At 38.2% G+C, this 15,504-nt stretch overlaps 1 protein-coding gene across 2 annotated transcripts in view; it reads left to right on the forward strand.

The window, feature by feature from the left end:
• Positions 1 to 9,950: 9,950 nt before the first annotated feature.
• Positions 9,951 to 15,504, forward strand: part of LOC145771586 (SEC14-like protein 1) — a 28,877-nt gene continuing 23,323 nt past the window's right edge. For both annotated transcript variants that reach the window (XM_082583290.1, XM_082583292.1), the window contains exons 1-3: positions 9,951 to 10,118; positions 10,506 to 10,655; positions 12,281 to 12,412. In XM_082583290.1, the coding sequence (XP_082439416.1) occupies positions 10,056 to 10,118; positions 10,506 to 10,655; positions 12,281 to 12,412 (345 nt within the window). In that variant the 5' untranslated portion in view covers positions 9,951 to 10,055. The remainder of the gene's footprint in view (positions 10,119 to 10,505; positions 10,656 to 12,280; positions 12,413 to 15,504) is intronic.

The raw sequence follows: 15,504 nt of genomic DNA on the forward strand, positions 1-15,504 counted from the left end.
TAGGATAATTAAGAAAAAATTAATTGTGAAATGTTTTTTAAGTCATAATTATGCAATCTTTAAATTTTCAAATTTTTTTTTAAGTATTTTCACTTTCGGCACAAATGGGTTAACGTTATTTCATGATAATTTAACGTCGCTAGATGTCGAATTAATGTAAAACGAACGTAAATTTCTTATTGGGCATTGTTGTTACGCGATATAACTCGCCGGGAAAATTAAATCGAATGCTGCTGACTCGAACGTTGAATCAACCCAAAATTAACTTACTTTCCTCCCCCCCCCCAATGAGTTATAACGTGAATCACCGTAACAGCGTGCGTATCGCGTTGATCGTTTTATCGCTACTTTTGGTATTATTATATCACAACAAATCAAACAGTGCGATCGTGATAGACTATTCGATTATTTTTTTTCTCTTCTCGTTTTACATGTTTTGGTACAATTTTTTCGTAATAAACGTTCACAGCAATTGCCGAAGGAATTTCAACTTTTGCCGTTTGGCCTCGTCAACGTTTTTGCGAAGTAACAATATGCTAATTTCGAAGACTGTGTGAGTGTTCACAGCAAGTAGAATAGTCCGAAGTGAGGTCTTGGTGCAATGTTTCTGCTGATTAAACTCACGCTGCAAGTAAATCAAACAGAAAGAAATTTTGAACAACTTTTGTCCGAATTAAATGCTCATTTTGCGACGGCATTTTTATTGCCGTAGCAGAATGGCCATTATGACGTTTGCGGCGGCTTTTACCACGGCAATTGCCGTGTGCCGCCGCTAATTTCGAGGACTGCGTATGGTACCGTAGCCTACCTACATACCAGTGGTTCCCAACCTGGGGGTCGCAGAGCATTTTATAGGGGGTCGCAAAGCTGTTACTCATGCAACAACAAAAGTGAATGTAAGTAGGACGAGGTACCGGTCTGCTAGTAGTATGTGCCAGGCTACGTTTACATGACGTTTCATTGCGCCCGAAAGGAAAATTTTCTGTTTCGGTTAGTCTGTCAGACTCGTAGTCTGTTTGCATGCGATGACCGTAATGAAATTCGTGGCCATAGGCGCCGACTTTTATTTTTGCACGGGGTGGCGGATAGCGCAATATGGAAACCCAAAAACTTTCAAACTGCATGTTTTTGTTTGATTTTTACTAAGCGTGTTTCGTAGATGCAATTGTTTTTTCACACCTGATTTGTAGCTCGATAATTTACAAAGCAACTTTAAAACAAAGCACAGTAGATATGTCGTGAATTTATTGTTACGTTGCTGCCTTGACATTTAACATTTGGTAAAAGTATTTTTGCGAACAGCAGCTCTTGTCAATCCAACTGTTCATCAACTGGTCAAGTTGTAACCGTGAAGCTTCAGCTTGATAAACATTTAAAATTAGGACGTGGTTTAATCGCTGTTGCGTCATGGTAGATCGCAAGTAGGTTTTTATGCGCCTGAGTGCACTAAACGATCGCTCCGCCTCACAGGTGGTGGCAGGCAACGATAAGTATATTTTCGCAATGCAGACCACGTTTGGAAGCATTAATGAAATTGTTTCATTGCTTGCAATAGATCAAGCAGTTGCGACATAGTTGAAACAAATACCCGGTTTTTGTGCAAACTTTTACAGAGTTCTGAATTAATGGAGTTACCGACGCCACATTTAATTTGTTGCGTGAAGTTGCCCATTTTCAAATTGGATAGAATGCTCTATCTTTGCATCTATCGTATTCTAGCGACGGGAATTTGCTCTTCCACGAATTTTGATAGCTTCTCCCTTCAACAGCGATTATCCTGCTCGTGCTCGGTTCTTCCACCTCCCTGATCGTGCTAACACCTTTTGGCAGTGGCACACTTTCCTTTCGTTCAGGTGTTTGGTCACTTTCATGCTGGCTGAAATCTTGACTAGACGCAACAAAAAATGACTCAATGGAGGGCTGCAATTTTGAACGCTTTTTCGGTGGCGTCTTTAAGGTGAATAAAACTGGAATGTCGGCGAAAACTTTTACTGGACGACTTTTCGTAATTTTTTCTGTGATGTGACAAGCAACTCCTATGTCAGACCAATAAATTCCGCCTCACAGTTTGTCGCGCATTGACACGCAATATTACTGCATGAAGTAGATAACAAAGTAGAAATTAAAGCATGAAGTAGATGACAGTACACTCCAATTGAAATTGGAAAATAATTCAAAAATATTAATTTAGGGGGTGGAACTATCAATCACCGAGATAATTTTATTTCCAAGTATTTTATAGCTGTCATAATTTATAGCGATATTATGAGCAGTTTAAAATTAAAAAAAAAGATTTTTGAGGGAGGCAATGGAAAGATCGTATTTTATTGATTAATTAATCCCATTGTAAATGTAAACCTAACAAATGAAACAATGACTTATGACAAGCAACAAATAAAACGATCGCAAACAACAAGGAAAAAAACTCGTAGCTACGTGTTGCGTAATCTTCACGTAGCTTGCTTGATGTTACGCGAGCATCATGCTTGTGACAAAAACAATCATTTTCTTCGCAATACTGTATTGGTTCACCTCTTGCTTTACGTTGACTTGAAATGTCAAGGCTAATGTCAAGAGAGCCGCAACAAGATTGGCGAAGTGTTTTGTTTGTGGGAAATGCAGTAAAGGAAGGAATGAAGTGGAAGGCCATGATGATGAGTTCTGCCATGGCATCGAAACAGTGACAGACTTTTGTTATCTGGGTGATCGGATAAATGGAAGTGGTGGATGTGAAGCAGCGGTGACAACAAGGGCAAGATTGGGCTGGGCAAAGTTCAGGGAATGTGGGGAAATGTTGCATGGCAGAAAATTTTCACTAAGGATGAAAGGAAAAGTATATCGGAGCTGTGTGCGGCCTGCAATGCTATATGGTAGCGAGACATGGGTATTGAGAGAGAGTGAACTGGCAATTCTGAGAAGAACGGAAAGGTCAATGGTGAGAGCAATGTGTGGGGTGAAAATGAGAAGGGAAAAAAGGACTGAAGAATTGTTGGATATGCTAGAAATGAGAGAGACCATAGACCAACTGGCAAGGGCAAATGGAGTAAGATGGTATGGACATGTGATAAGGAGGGAGGAAGCAAGTTTTCTTAGAAAGGCACTAGACCTAAAGGTGGATGGGAAGAGGAAACGCGGTCGTCCAAGAAGAACGTGGAAACAACAAGTGAAGGATGAATTTAAATAAGTCGGACTGAAGGAGGAAGATGCAAGGGACAGGGTGAAATGGAGAAAAGGGATTAAAACAATTGCTGCGCGGAGACAATCGACCAACCCACTAGTGGGGAACAAACCGACGATGGATTATGATGGTGATGAAGCGAAAACCAATGATCAAAAAAAGATTTAAACATCCGTTCAAATTACATTTAATTGTAGTAAGTAATGTAACCTAAACGGGGTGGCTGCCACCCCGCCACAGCGGTTACGGGGTGCGTTGCCACCCCGTAACCCCATAAGTCGGCGCCAGTGTTCGTGGCGGTCTGGATTTCATTTCGGTAGTTTCAACAACAATGAAACCAAAATGAAGCGGTTGCGGATGATGTACTGTAAACACACCGCAATGAGATCCTAGCAACGAGATTAGCCCTAGTGCTAGTAGTTTGTGGTCTGTTTAAGTATTTATTTGTAGTGTAGGAGGAAGAGAGAACTTGAAGATTACATCAGTGCAATAGCTTTGTGTTTTTGAAATCATAATCATAGATATTTTTAACTGGGACTGGAATGCTGGTTGTTTAGTTCGATGCAACCTACTAGTTCGTACCATGAACAGTTTGGACCGTCAGTTCGTACCTTGAAAAGCCAAAGAAAAAAAATTTAAAAAGCCAAAGTCGCTGATTGCAGTTTTCGCAATCATTTTAAAATTTTCCCCCTGAAAAGATTGAGAGAAAAAATAGCTCAAAACCGAAGTCCGCTGATTGCAGTTTCCGCTAACTCTAACCATAGAGTAATCTATGCTCTAACCCTCGCTGATCGCAGTGTTTGCAAAATTTTTTCCGCAGTTTCCATTAATCCTTACCCTCGAGTTTGTTTCAAATTGTTTGGGGAAACTTCGATCAGCGACTTCGGCTTTGTGCTATTAACCACTTCCGGTCGGCTACAGCCGACAGTTTTTTCCGTGCCAATTCGTCGGACGTCGGCAACTGCCGACAGATTTTTCTTGGTTTGACAGCGGTAGTCTGTTTTTGCCGTCCTTTGCTAGCAGTTGAAAGGGAAATCACCTAATGGTTCTGTTATTTTGAGGCAATGATTCAACTGTAATAAATCAATGTTATAGCGGAATTTTGTTTGTGAGAAATTTGCCTGTGACGTAAGCTTTCTGAGCTACTGTAGCCTACTGTTTCAGCAGATTTGCTGTTCGCATGAGCGACTTGAAGGTATTCCAGTGGTTTGCTTAGCTGTAGAGGTGGCAACGCAAATCTTCTGTTGTAAACCAAAGTATTTTTCCACAGGGGCGGGTTTAGTCTGATGGAGGGCCGGGGCACTTTTAGATCAGGGGCCCCCTTTGCAAAAAATATTAAAAACTATCTCTACGTCTACAGTAGCATTAATCCAGCACTGCACTGCACTACACAGCATTTTGCAGAAACTTCAAAGGCTAAAAGAAAAAAATATACCACAAAATCACATTTTTCACGTCTGGGGGCCTTTCAAAAGGGTAGCCCGGGGCACCTGCACCTGGATGGTGGAATCGATCGTTTATTCAATCGATCGTTTATTTAATAAGACCTCTGCTTGAAGAATTTCTCCACAATTTTCAGGAAGTCTATTGTCCACAGAAACACATCTCTGTGGATGAATGCTGCACTGCTGCATTCATTTCACAGAGTTTTTTTTATTATTTTGATGCAAAATTAATTGTCAATCACGATCACGGCCCGCGAATGCTGATGGGAAGTGGTTAAACCATATCTCTGATTAAACTGCAATCAGCGACTTCGACTTTTTTTTATTTTTTCTCTCGATCGTTTCAGGGTACGACCTGACTGTACAAATGGTTCAAGGTACGAACTAGGTTGCACCAGTTTAGTTTAAGTGAGCAATTAGCAATTGCGAACCAGCAATACAAAGTCACTCTTGGTGTTGTGTGTGACGCTAACACAACAGGTACGGTAATTGCGTCGGTGACGTCACGATTTTCCTAATCCACCGGCAGGACTGAGCAACTGTTAAAGCACGCCAACTTGAAGAAACCACGCGGTTTCCAATGACTGCTTTGCAGCAATGAAGTTTATATTTTTTTTCTGTCAAGAAACAACACAACATAAGACACTAGTCACAATTCAGCAAGCACAACAGTCGAACGGATAAACGTACCAAATTTGTTGACTAACAGTTCTCAATCCACTGTACGGTACACAAGTTCCACAGGTTGGCCAATGACGCACTGAATGAATAAATTTGCAATGTTACCTTTCACAATTATTACGTAGGCTATCATACAACCATAATGCTAGGCCAATAATCATTAAAAAACAAAGAAACGTGGCAATTCACTTGGCCTAGTTAAGATCGGTTTACGAATATTTATTGCCAAGAGGCTGACAAATTATTAGTCGATAATTCAGTAGTAAACATGAATCCACAATTCATGACACAAATCAATCGATCATACAATTCAGAAATAATAAACGTACCGGTAGTATGACCAGATCAGAAATGCCAAATGATGCACTTGCACGCGAAGGATTCTATTGTGATTGACTCAGTAAGTTGAACTTTGAGAGATGGCAAGCTGCAAATATAGAAACAGACAGCCTACACGTAACGTAAATAGATGTTACCATAGCAATTGTCAAACTTAAGTCCTTATTCAATTCAACTAGAAATATTCAACAGAGAAGCAGCTGACAAAGCATAAACATCACTCAATCAATTTTCAGTCACAAACTACAGTAGCTAACAAGTTCGGCTAGCTGGCAAACTAGCAGCTAAACGAAATGTCTAGAAGGTTTCATGACAATATCGTGGTGAATGTGCAAGTCATTTGTCATTTGCAAGTCAGTGATAACATAACAGTGAAGGGGAAACGACACTAGGTGGCAAATACACAAATTAACGGGAGTAATGCAATAAAACGAAAGGCAGGCCTTCCAAGGACCTGTTGAAAATCTAACACTTGGTATTACACTCATAAACATTAAATGACAATCAAAAAAAAAAACTGAAAACAGTGAAACAAACTAACATTTTAAGCTGCGGTACAACAATTCAACTACAAAACGTATTTTTTCGAACTGATGTTTTTGCAATAAATTCTGTGATCACCTTTTCTCTGTCGAGACAGTATATACACTTTTTTTTGTATACATTAAGCCAGGGGCTCCGGACACTTCCTGAGAGTGGGGGGGTAATTTAAGCAGGGGCGGAAACGATGTTTTGACATCTACAAGGGGCTTATTGGATTATCGCATCACATGTACTTCTAGGAGGTCACCACCCAGACCCTCCTTTGCATTATTGAAAGCTTCAGTTTCTTATAGAGCGTCTAAGGCAGCATGTTTTGCGCCAAAAGCGCAAAATTTTTGCCTTTTAGTACGATTTAAAATCGAAAAATTATTTTAACGAATCTAAAACCGTGAGCAAAAGCTCTTTAACATTTGCCACATTTTTTGAGGTTTTTAGATAATTTTGACTGGAAGAGGGGTCGTACGCAAAAATTCCTCTCTGTATTCTTCTTTGGCTCAAGTCCTCCACATTTTGCACTTCAGACGCTACATGGTTAGATTTAAAAGATCAAAAGCGTTAAGGCCAAAGTTTTCTATAACTTAACTTACAATTGCATGAATAGCCTACAACACGATAACCTGTGCCATAACATTCGCAGTGAAAGAAAAAGTTTCAGCATCTAGGGCAGTGGTTTTCAACCAGGGTTCCGCCAGTAAGTCTGGGGGTTCCGCAAGTTTACATTCAAATCCGAGAGTCTATTTTATTATTATATGGCTCAACTTTCTCATTGAATTTTTTTTATGAGAAAATAAATGTAATTTTTTACAGTTTGTATTTTTATTGTACATAAATAAATCTGAACATGAGCATTTTAATTTAATTTTTGTAATCAAACGATGTTTTTTGCACAAGGCAATTAAATTATTGAACAGGGGTTCCTTGAGCTGTTGGAATGTTTCATTGGGTTCCGTTCCACCAAAGAGGTTGAAAACCACTAATCTAGGGTCTAGGCTTACATTCAATTCAGAAAAAAATAAAATAAAAGCTAAAATGCATTAACTTTTACAACAACCGAAAATATAAAGACATTAAAACAATGCAACTGTAGTGGGTTTCGTTTGTGAGTGGTAAAAGCGAAATTAAACAGTTTGTAGCAGTGAGAAACTATGACGTCACACATAGCGCATTGTGATGCGCAGCCTATATTTTTGACAGGATGCATTGGCCATAGATGACGGTAACGACTAGAACATCACACAACTAAGGCGGAAGAGAAAATTGAAAAAAGAAAACTAACCGGGAAATAGTTAAAACATCGCGCTCTCGAGTTTTTTGGCGCTAAAAGTAACTACTTTCAATTCTCTCATTTTCGCAAACCATAAATTTTTTATCACTACGTTAGTGGGGGGGGGTAATTTTGCATTAGTTACCCCCCACTCCGATTGCTGGGGGGGTAATCACCCCCGTGCCCCCCCCACTAACGGAGCCCATGTATTAAGCACACACACGTAGTTTAGCCTGGTTTGGGTCGTTGTTGACCTCAAATTAGAGTGAAGTGAATTCATTAGAGTGAACGTAAGAGAAATGTTTGATGAGACTGCAGGTTTAGTAAAAAGACTTTGCTTACTTGTGGAAGAAAAAGCACAGCTTTATCAAGATTCCTAAAAAGCGATTCTTACAACTAGGAAAAAATTTAAAAAAAGCACGTCCCCAACTTTCCATTTGGAGTATGGCTTTTGCCTGGCTTTTGCCCATGTCTGTTCCACAACAGACTGGACCTCTAAAAGTCTTATCTGACATCATCATCCAAAGCCATCAACATGCAACAGCTTGAACACAAAATCAGTGCTCGGACACGAGCTTGAGTTGCTAATGACGGCTGATGATGATAAATGTAAATCCATTCACAGTAAAAGTGTCACAGGAAAAGTGTTGCTTGGTGGCTTCATCACCGACCGCTCGATTGCTTAAGAATTTTTCTAGTTGATCATAATTGATAAAAAGTCTGCTACCCCTGTTGTATGTAGAGTAATCTGACAGTGAAGCACAATGTTAAATAATAAAGGTTTGTAGCCTAGTTTGTTAAAGTCAGCATCTATGCCACATTTAAATAAATCGTCATGATTGTTAATATTAATTCATCATACTATACATAATACCTTTGTTAATGTCTCCCTCGTTGATAATCCTTACTTTTTAGTAGATTTCTTTGTGTAGATACCAGGCCTCGAAATTCGTTTTTGTTGACGGTGGATGAACGTGTCCGGTCTGAGCAGCTATCTCGGCAGACAGATTAAGTCTCACGGCGGACACACCAGTTTTAGCGTCGATCGTAATGCTTAATCACTTTACCTTGATAATTCTTTGCCATTTGAGAACTAATAGCTACGGTTTAGAAAGCTTTTTATGATTTCAGCAAAGTCACTCTCAAAAGCTTTCATCAGACCAACAACGTGCGCTTGAAGAGTCAAAGCGCCGTGTAGCTGCTTAATACGTCGCATAACTGATTAACTTTCACCAAACGAGGTCGTGTGGCTTCTTGCGTCACAATGCTCTGGGCACGAGTCGAATAACTTCTACACTAACGCTACTATTTTTTGCGGTGCAAAGTTTCACAGGCTTTTTTCTTTAAGTTTATTTTTGCGTGTGATGTGAGCAAAAGTAAATTTTCCCTAGGCCTTTTCTTTTACTGTAATACCAAAACTTAACAGATTTTACAGCATCTTGCTGAAATAGCCTACTTGTATGATCTAATTTTGTAACCAACCTTGCCTTATCAATATTACTCGGAGATCAAAGCCAGACATTGTAACGTAAAACTTGAACTAAGTTGCGCTGATTCGTGTAGACATAGGCTACCACGACTCCCATTGATTCTTAGCGAAGAATTCACCTTCGTTACGCTGATTCAATGACATCAATTGTTGAAGCAACGTAAAAATCAAAAGTTTTCCTTGTTTTTTTTTTTTTTTTCATATCTTCATCTTGCATTGCGGGAAAGCGGACTTGAGCGTTATGCATCGGTGTACGTCTTCCGACGTACACCGGACCCACGCTGCAGCCGACGACAATGTCTGTTTCCGGTTGTCACTCTACTTATGACTGAAATTTGGTACTACCCATTACTCGAAATCGATCACTGGGTAGAAGCAATTATCGTAAAGTTTCTTGCCCAGAGAAACAACAGCAAGTGCGGGTGGCTGGAGTCGAACATACAGGCTCTCGACTGTGAGCTTTTCCTGCTTGAATGGAAGCTAAGGAATACAGTATTCACATTTTCTAGATGTGCGTTAGAATGCGCAGAAAATTATATTCTCGGAACAATTGTTCATGTTATGCAATGACGATTTGTATCACTAGTTCCTGTGTTTCTCGGCAGACAAATAATTATGACCGATCCAGACCGATGATTTTTTTGACTTGGCATGCTTAAGGCTTGTTAGTGTTACACACATTAGCTAATAGCTACGGCTGTCAGCTCTCAATGAGGCAGCGCCGGCCCTTCCACTTCATTAGGTGGCTTGAAGAGGGTGCAGTCATTGATGATGTGGTCTATGATATCGAAGGTGAATGAATGGAGTCTGGTGGTTGACTTCCATTGAGAGTTTCATTTGTGGTCCGCCCAATTAGTCGCTGTGATGTTTTGTCCATTAAGTTAAGATATTTGTTAAGATATGAGCTTTAGAGTGGGACATTTATATCCTTCACAAAGTGGTTTGCTTGATTTTATTTCAGTAAATGGACTGCTGGAATTTTATTTTGAATAATTCATGTATGCAGGATGGTTTGTAAAGTTCTGATTTAATAAGTTTATTTCTTTAAGTTATTGAAGCTGGTGGTTGCTATAGCTTGGTGATTTTTCTTGCTGGAGCAAAGGTTCTAACTTTAAAATGGTTCAAAAGTACCAATCACCTGTTCGTGTTTACAAGCATTCATTTGAAATGGTTATGGCAGTAAGTATGACAACACTTGGAAGTAGAATATACACTAACCTCGGAAGTAATTCTGTTAATAATGTATTTTCACTCTAGTTAAACATTCACTGGTGAGTGGTGACCAACTGACCATCTGTAGTTCTGCACCTTTTTGTAGCCTATAGATTCAATGAATGTCTGCAGGCATTGAATCTATTTAAAAAAGCCCAGGTGGCGGTAATGGGTAGCATTCCACTTTTATGGATTGGTAGTGGACGCTTCTTTGTTTTTCAAGTTGTTGTTTTTCTTTCAGTACTGGTTTTTGAAACGCTACATATTTCGTGTTTAGTTAGTTAGCTTAAATTAAGTTACTTTAAAGAAGTTGCAGCTTGCATGATTACTCACCTCCACATTTGACTTCTGCAGGCTTATGAAAAGCGTTTTCCCACTTGTGATATGATTCCAGTCTTTGTGGGATGTGACATCATGAGTGAACATGAAGCTGAGGACAAGTCCACACATGTCATCGAACGAAGATGCAAGCTCAACGTCGACGCCCCACGATTGCTGAAACGGGTGACACATTTGCCTTGTTCAGCTTACTGTAAACCAATTGTTACGAATGCGCTGTGACATGGGCATTGGGCAAGCTTGAGATGGTTTTGTGGTTAAAAATTCACTTTCTGTATTTTGTGCTGAGAAGACTTTTTTCACCTTTTTGTAATCTCATCTTGCTTTTAGTTCCATTTCAATCAAAGGCTTTTCAGCTTAAATTCAATCCTTTTGTGGCCCAAATTATTGACTGCAGCACATGGTTTGAGAACTATTGATTTAATGAATAATTTTGTATTGTTGCTGCATTACAATAAAGTGAAGAAATTGTTGCAAATAGTTTGCTAAATTTAGTTTCAAGTGAAACATTCCATTATATTACAGCAAATTTCTGAAAAGATTAATAGCCACACAGTGCTATGTATAATATCATTTATTTATTATGCTATGTATCACTATTCATACAATTTGGGTAGAGAGGTTACTTTTTTAAACCATAAACAAACATGACTGAGCAACAACATCACGATACATTTAACATTTTGTAATATATAAAAACAAAAAACAGAAAGCGAACATTTTCAGTTAGTCATACAGTTTTAAAGCCTATAAAAAAATACTTTTAAAAAAAATATTTAAGAATCATACAGTATCACAGTAAAAATGTGGTCAAATCTAAACATCGAAAAACTGCTTAACTTGCTCACACAAAATGATGACTGAAAAATTACTCAGCACATCGGGTACTTGAGAGGTAAAATTAATTGTTCAGAGAAGAAGTACCGAAACAGATTATGCAAGATGGATAGAAGCACAACACGAGATAGCGGCACAAACAAAGCAAAACTATGAGAATCACACGTGACAATTCAATCAGAAACGATTAAAAGATAGGAGCTTTCACCAACAAATACTTGCCTGTTAAGCAATGGGTTGCAAGGTTTGATGATCAATGCCTCGTGAATCTTGTTGTCGAACTCTGACAAACAGTTAATGAACAATTTTTGGGATGTGATGCCCTCAGCGTTCAGCTGTAGGATGGTGGGATGATGGTACTTGTCGACAGTGGAACTGCCGCGCTTAGAAAAGAGCGGTTCTCGTGTGGTCCTGTGCTGAGCGTTCCGGGTCGAGATTCGGTTTTGACAGTCTTTGTTTCGCATTTTTTATAATGCTACTTACAGAGGGGACTGTGTGAAGGTGACTGCCCAAACATCTAGACCGCGTCGCCGCCACTGCCCAAGGGTGGTAAAAGGCAGAGGCCCTCGACCCTGGAGTGGCAAAGAAGGTTCAAACGAAGAAGAAGAACAACAATTTTGAAAGACTCCTATAATGGTTTATTTATTATTTGAACACAATTAACAGTTTAACCATAGAGAAATAAATCAGAGTAACCTTAGCGGGTTTAACATACTTTTTTTTACACACAAAAATTATAACATAATTAAAATAAATTCAAACGCTTTCGACACGTACGTGTGTCCTCATCAGGAATTAAATCTGCAATATACATAAAATGAAAAATCGTATGATAAATTTGACTTTGCACTACAACGGTAACGACACTCTGGACTTGGTTCACACTCTTTGTTTTACTGTATTCAGAACTGGCCACCACACAGCAAAGTTTATGTTTTTGTTTTGATTTTCAGATGGTTGGTTTCGATTACGTTTACTTTGTGCAAAAGAACGCGCTCAACCGCCGGGAACGCACTTTGAACATTTCTGCTTACAATGAGAGCTTCTCTAGCAGAGTCGTCGTCAACGAATACTGCCAGTACTCTGTGAGTATCAACATTTAAATGTATTTTTCTTTTTCGGAATGCAACAGTAATGGTGTTAATAGAATAGAAAATGGGAACAAAACCAACAAAAGTGAAATTTGTGATGTGATGTAGAAGTTGGAGTTTTAAATAAGATGAATTAAATTCAATATTATTGTACTGACGCTTTGTTTATAGAATCCATTTTGTACTCGTTTGAAACACATCAGGGTGGAGTTTTTCTAGTAATCTATAAAGTCAGTAATTTTTGGCACACAACCTGTAGGTGCAATTGTGCAAACACAGAAGCACCTACCAATGTGGACAAAATGTGACTTGCTAATCATATAACATTATAACAATAACATGTTTTTAACTAACAAATTCAGAAATTAGAACATTTGGCTGAAACCTATAGGAATCGCAATTTGCAAATGCTTTACAACTGTGCAAATTCAAATCCTAATATCTACTCTCACGGATCTTAGGTCACGCTTCCTGGCCTAACAAATGCCACTCTCACGTGAAATGCATTGCATGCTTTTCGATTTTGTGTATGCAGATCAGATCTGTAATTTAAATTGATGAAGAACATCAGTCAGTTGGTTACTTGAAAAAGGCTAACATGAGTAATTGCGTATGTCCAAAAGCGTTTGTAATTTTTAGTTTATTTTCATGTTATTATGTTAAATGCCGTCTGGTTGTTAGGTTTTATTTGTCTAAAGAGATATGTATAATATAATAAAAAAATTAACTGAAACATTTTCGACAATGCACCTTTGTCCTCATTAGGAATTACTTAAATCTAAAATATGCATAAAATAAAAATTATAAGTTAAATCTGACTATGCACTATATCAGGGGTGTGCAACCTTTATTACAGGAGGGCCATATATACATATTGGGGTGAAACCGCGTGCCGCACGTTGATTCAACATAATATGCTTTCTAGTAGCCTAATTGCAGGCACAAATAAGTAATTTTTTTGTTATTCATGTTATTCTTATGGCATTATTAGGGGTTATCTCCTTGCAAAAATAATAAGTTAATACGCATAAATTTCTGAAGAAAACTGCTATTCAAATTTATTGTCACACCGACTTTAAACAAGTTCAGTGAGAAGTTTGCAGCTGGCCTCTTCTTCTTGACGAATTTTTCCCAATTTACTTTAATGGAAGTGCTCGCAATTCGAAGTCCATTTTCCAAGTGTTCATCTGTCAGAACCGATCAATAGGGAGATTTTATGACGCCCATTTTAGAAAAAAAATTGTTTGCACAAATACGTTGAGCTAAAAAGAGCCATTTTTGAAGCCATGGTTTTTTTCAAATGTGGGAAGTCATTTTGGTTTCGGTAAAAATCGCCAAGATTCATTTCTAAATACTTTGCTTTCAAATCCGTTTTCTCTTGAACATCAATCAATACTCAATAGGCTACAAGTTGGATATCAGCTGGTGCTTTGTCAATGTCTGTGTTGAATGCCGAAGAGAATATATCAAACAAATGTTCATGAGATTTGAAGTCCTTGAAACGAGCCAAAAATTCATACAATAATTTTTAAAGTTGGTTTGCAAATTCAGTTGTCTTAAAGGGCGGCTGGGCAGGAAACCCAAATTAACTTTTTGCGAGATTTTGTTTAAGCGTGATGTCATTGTGTACATTAGCTTAATTTTTTTTTTTAAATTGACGAAATTAGGGGTGCTCTAAGTTATCTTATGAAAATTGTCAATATAGGCTAATCAATTGAAAATCTGACCGATGGAAAATGTTAAAACAAATAACTCAATCTAATAGTAAATTCAACCATTTTTAGCCTACGTCATGAAACGTCGAATCAACATAAAAGAACATAATTTTGTCGTATGTGTAATCGAATAGATTTCAGCGGTATGTCAATTTGTCAAACGATCAGATAGAAATGAAAACAAGTATTACGTGCGAGGCGAAAGTGATCTTATTTTGAATATTGAAATATATTCGACTTTAATTTGTTCACGTCTGCCGTATAATCAGGGTTGGCCAAAGAGGTTTCCCCCACTTTAGTTTTACCCGGGTAAAACCCTGGGGGAAACTGGCAAAAACCTTTTGGGGGAAACTGGGAAAAATTTAAGTTGTTAAAACTTGCAAATGTGAATGAAATAATGATTACTCCTCATAGTTAATGTGTATTACCATCATATTTTGAATGAACCTATAAGATTTCCTGTGCTCATCCTACAAAAAAAAAAAATACTGTGATTTACTAATATCTAATAATAGATAAGTCCAATCAATAGTTTACATAGATGAACATACCAGTATGTTATCAAACCAGATGCTCCCCTGTGCCTAACATGCAGTCAGCGAACAAAATTGTAAACATTAAACAACAAAAGCCAAAGAAAAAAAAAGATTAAGAGCCGGTATATTCTCAGTCATTGATAACATGTCAGCAGTCTTCATTGTCTACATTGAACAGGTCGTCTTCATCTTGTGTTTCAGATTCTTTCCATCCACAGTGTCTATAAACATTAAACATGACACTAATTTAGCAATCCTCTCATTGCCCAGTCTATTTCTTTGCAGTATGTGGATTAAAGCCATGCTACTGAACAAGCGTTCTATTCCAGCACTCGATGGTGATTGGTGGGCATGATGATTGATGATATTGCAATCCTCAATGAACAAAACTTCTTTACTGGCTCATTGTTTGCAACTTTTCTTATGTATTGCCAATATTTAAGTGGTGACAATTTTTTCATTGATTTGGTAAAAGAGATGTTTGGAAAAATAGATGTAGGCCTATCCTTAGTTTCATATCCTGCCAGTACAAGAATGAAATTGTCATATTTTTCAAAAACAAAGTTGCGTGCAGTTTCTTGCTCATCTGCAGACAAAGTCATATATTTTTGAAACTGATCAACATTTCCTTTATTTTTCTTCTCCCTTCTCTCCTTCCATGAGAGTATCGTTTGTGAGGCTTTTTTTTTTGTGGGAGGAAGCGTTTTAGGAAAGTGCTTACCACTGAGGGACTCGGACTGGGAAGGCTATGTGGACGACCTCTACTGCTTTTCGGCAAAGTGCTGGAAGATATCAGTTGGTTTGCAAGCTGCAATTTAAACTGAAGCAATTAGTC

Source organism: Aplidium turbinatum, chromosome 6 (assembly GCF_918807975.1).
Source record: "Aplidium turbinatum chromosome 6, kaAplTurb1.1, whole genome shotgun sequence".
Taxonomy (NCBI): domain Eukaryota; kingdom Metazoa; phylum Chordata; class Ascidiacea; order Aplousobranchia; family Polyclinidae; genus Aplidium; species Aplidium turbinatum.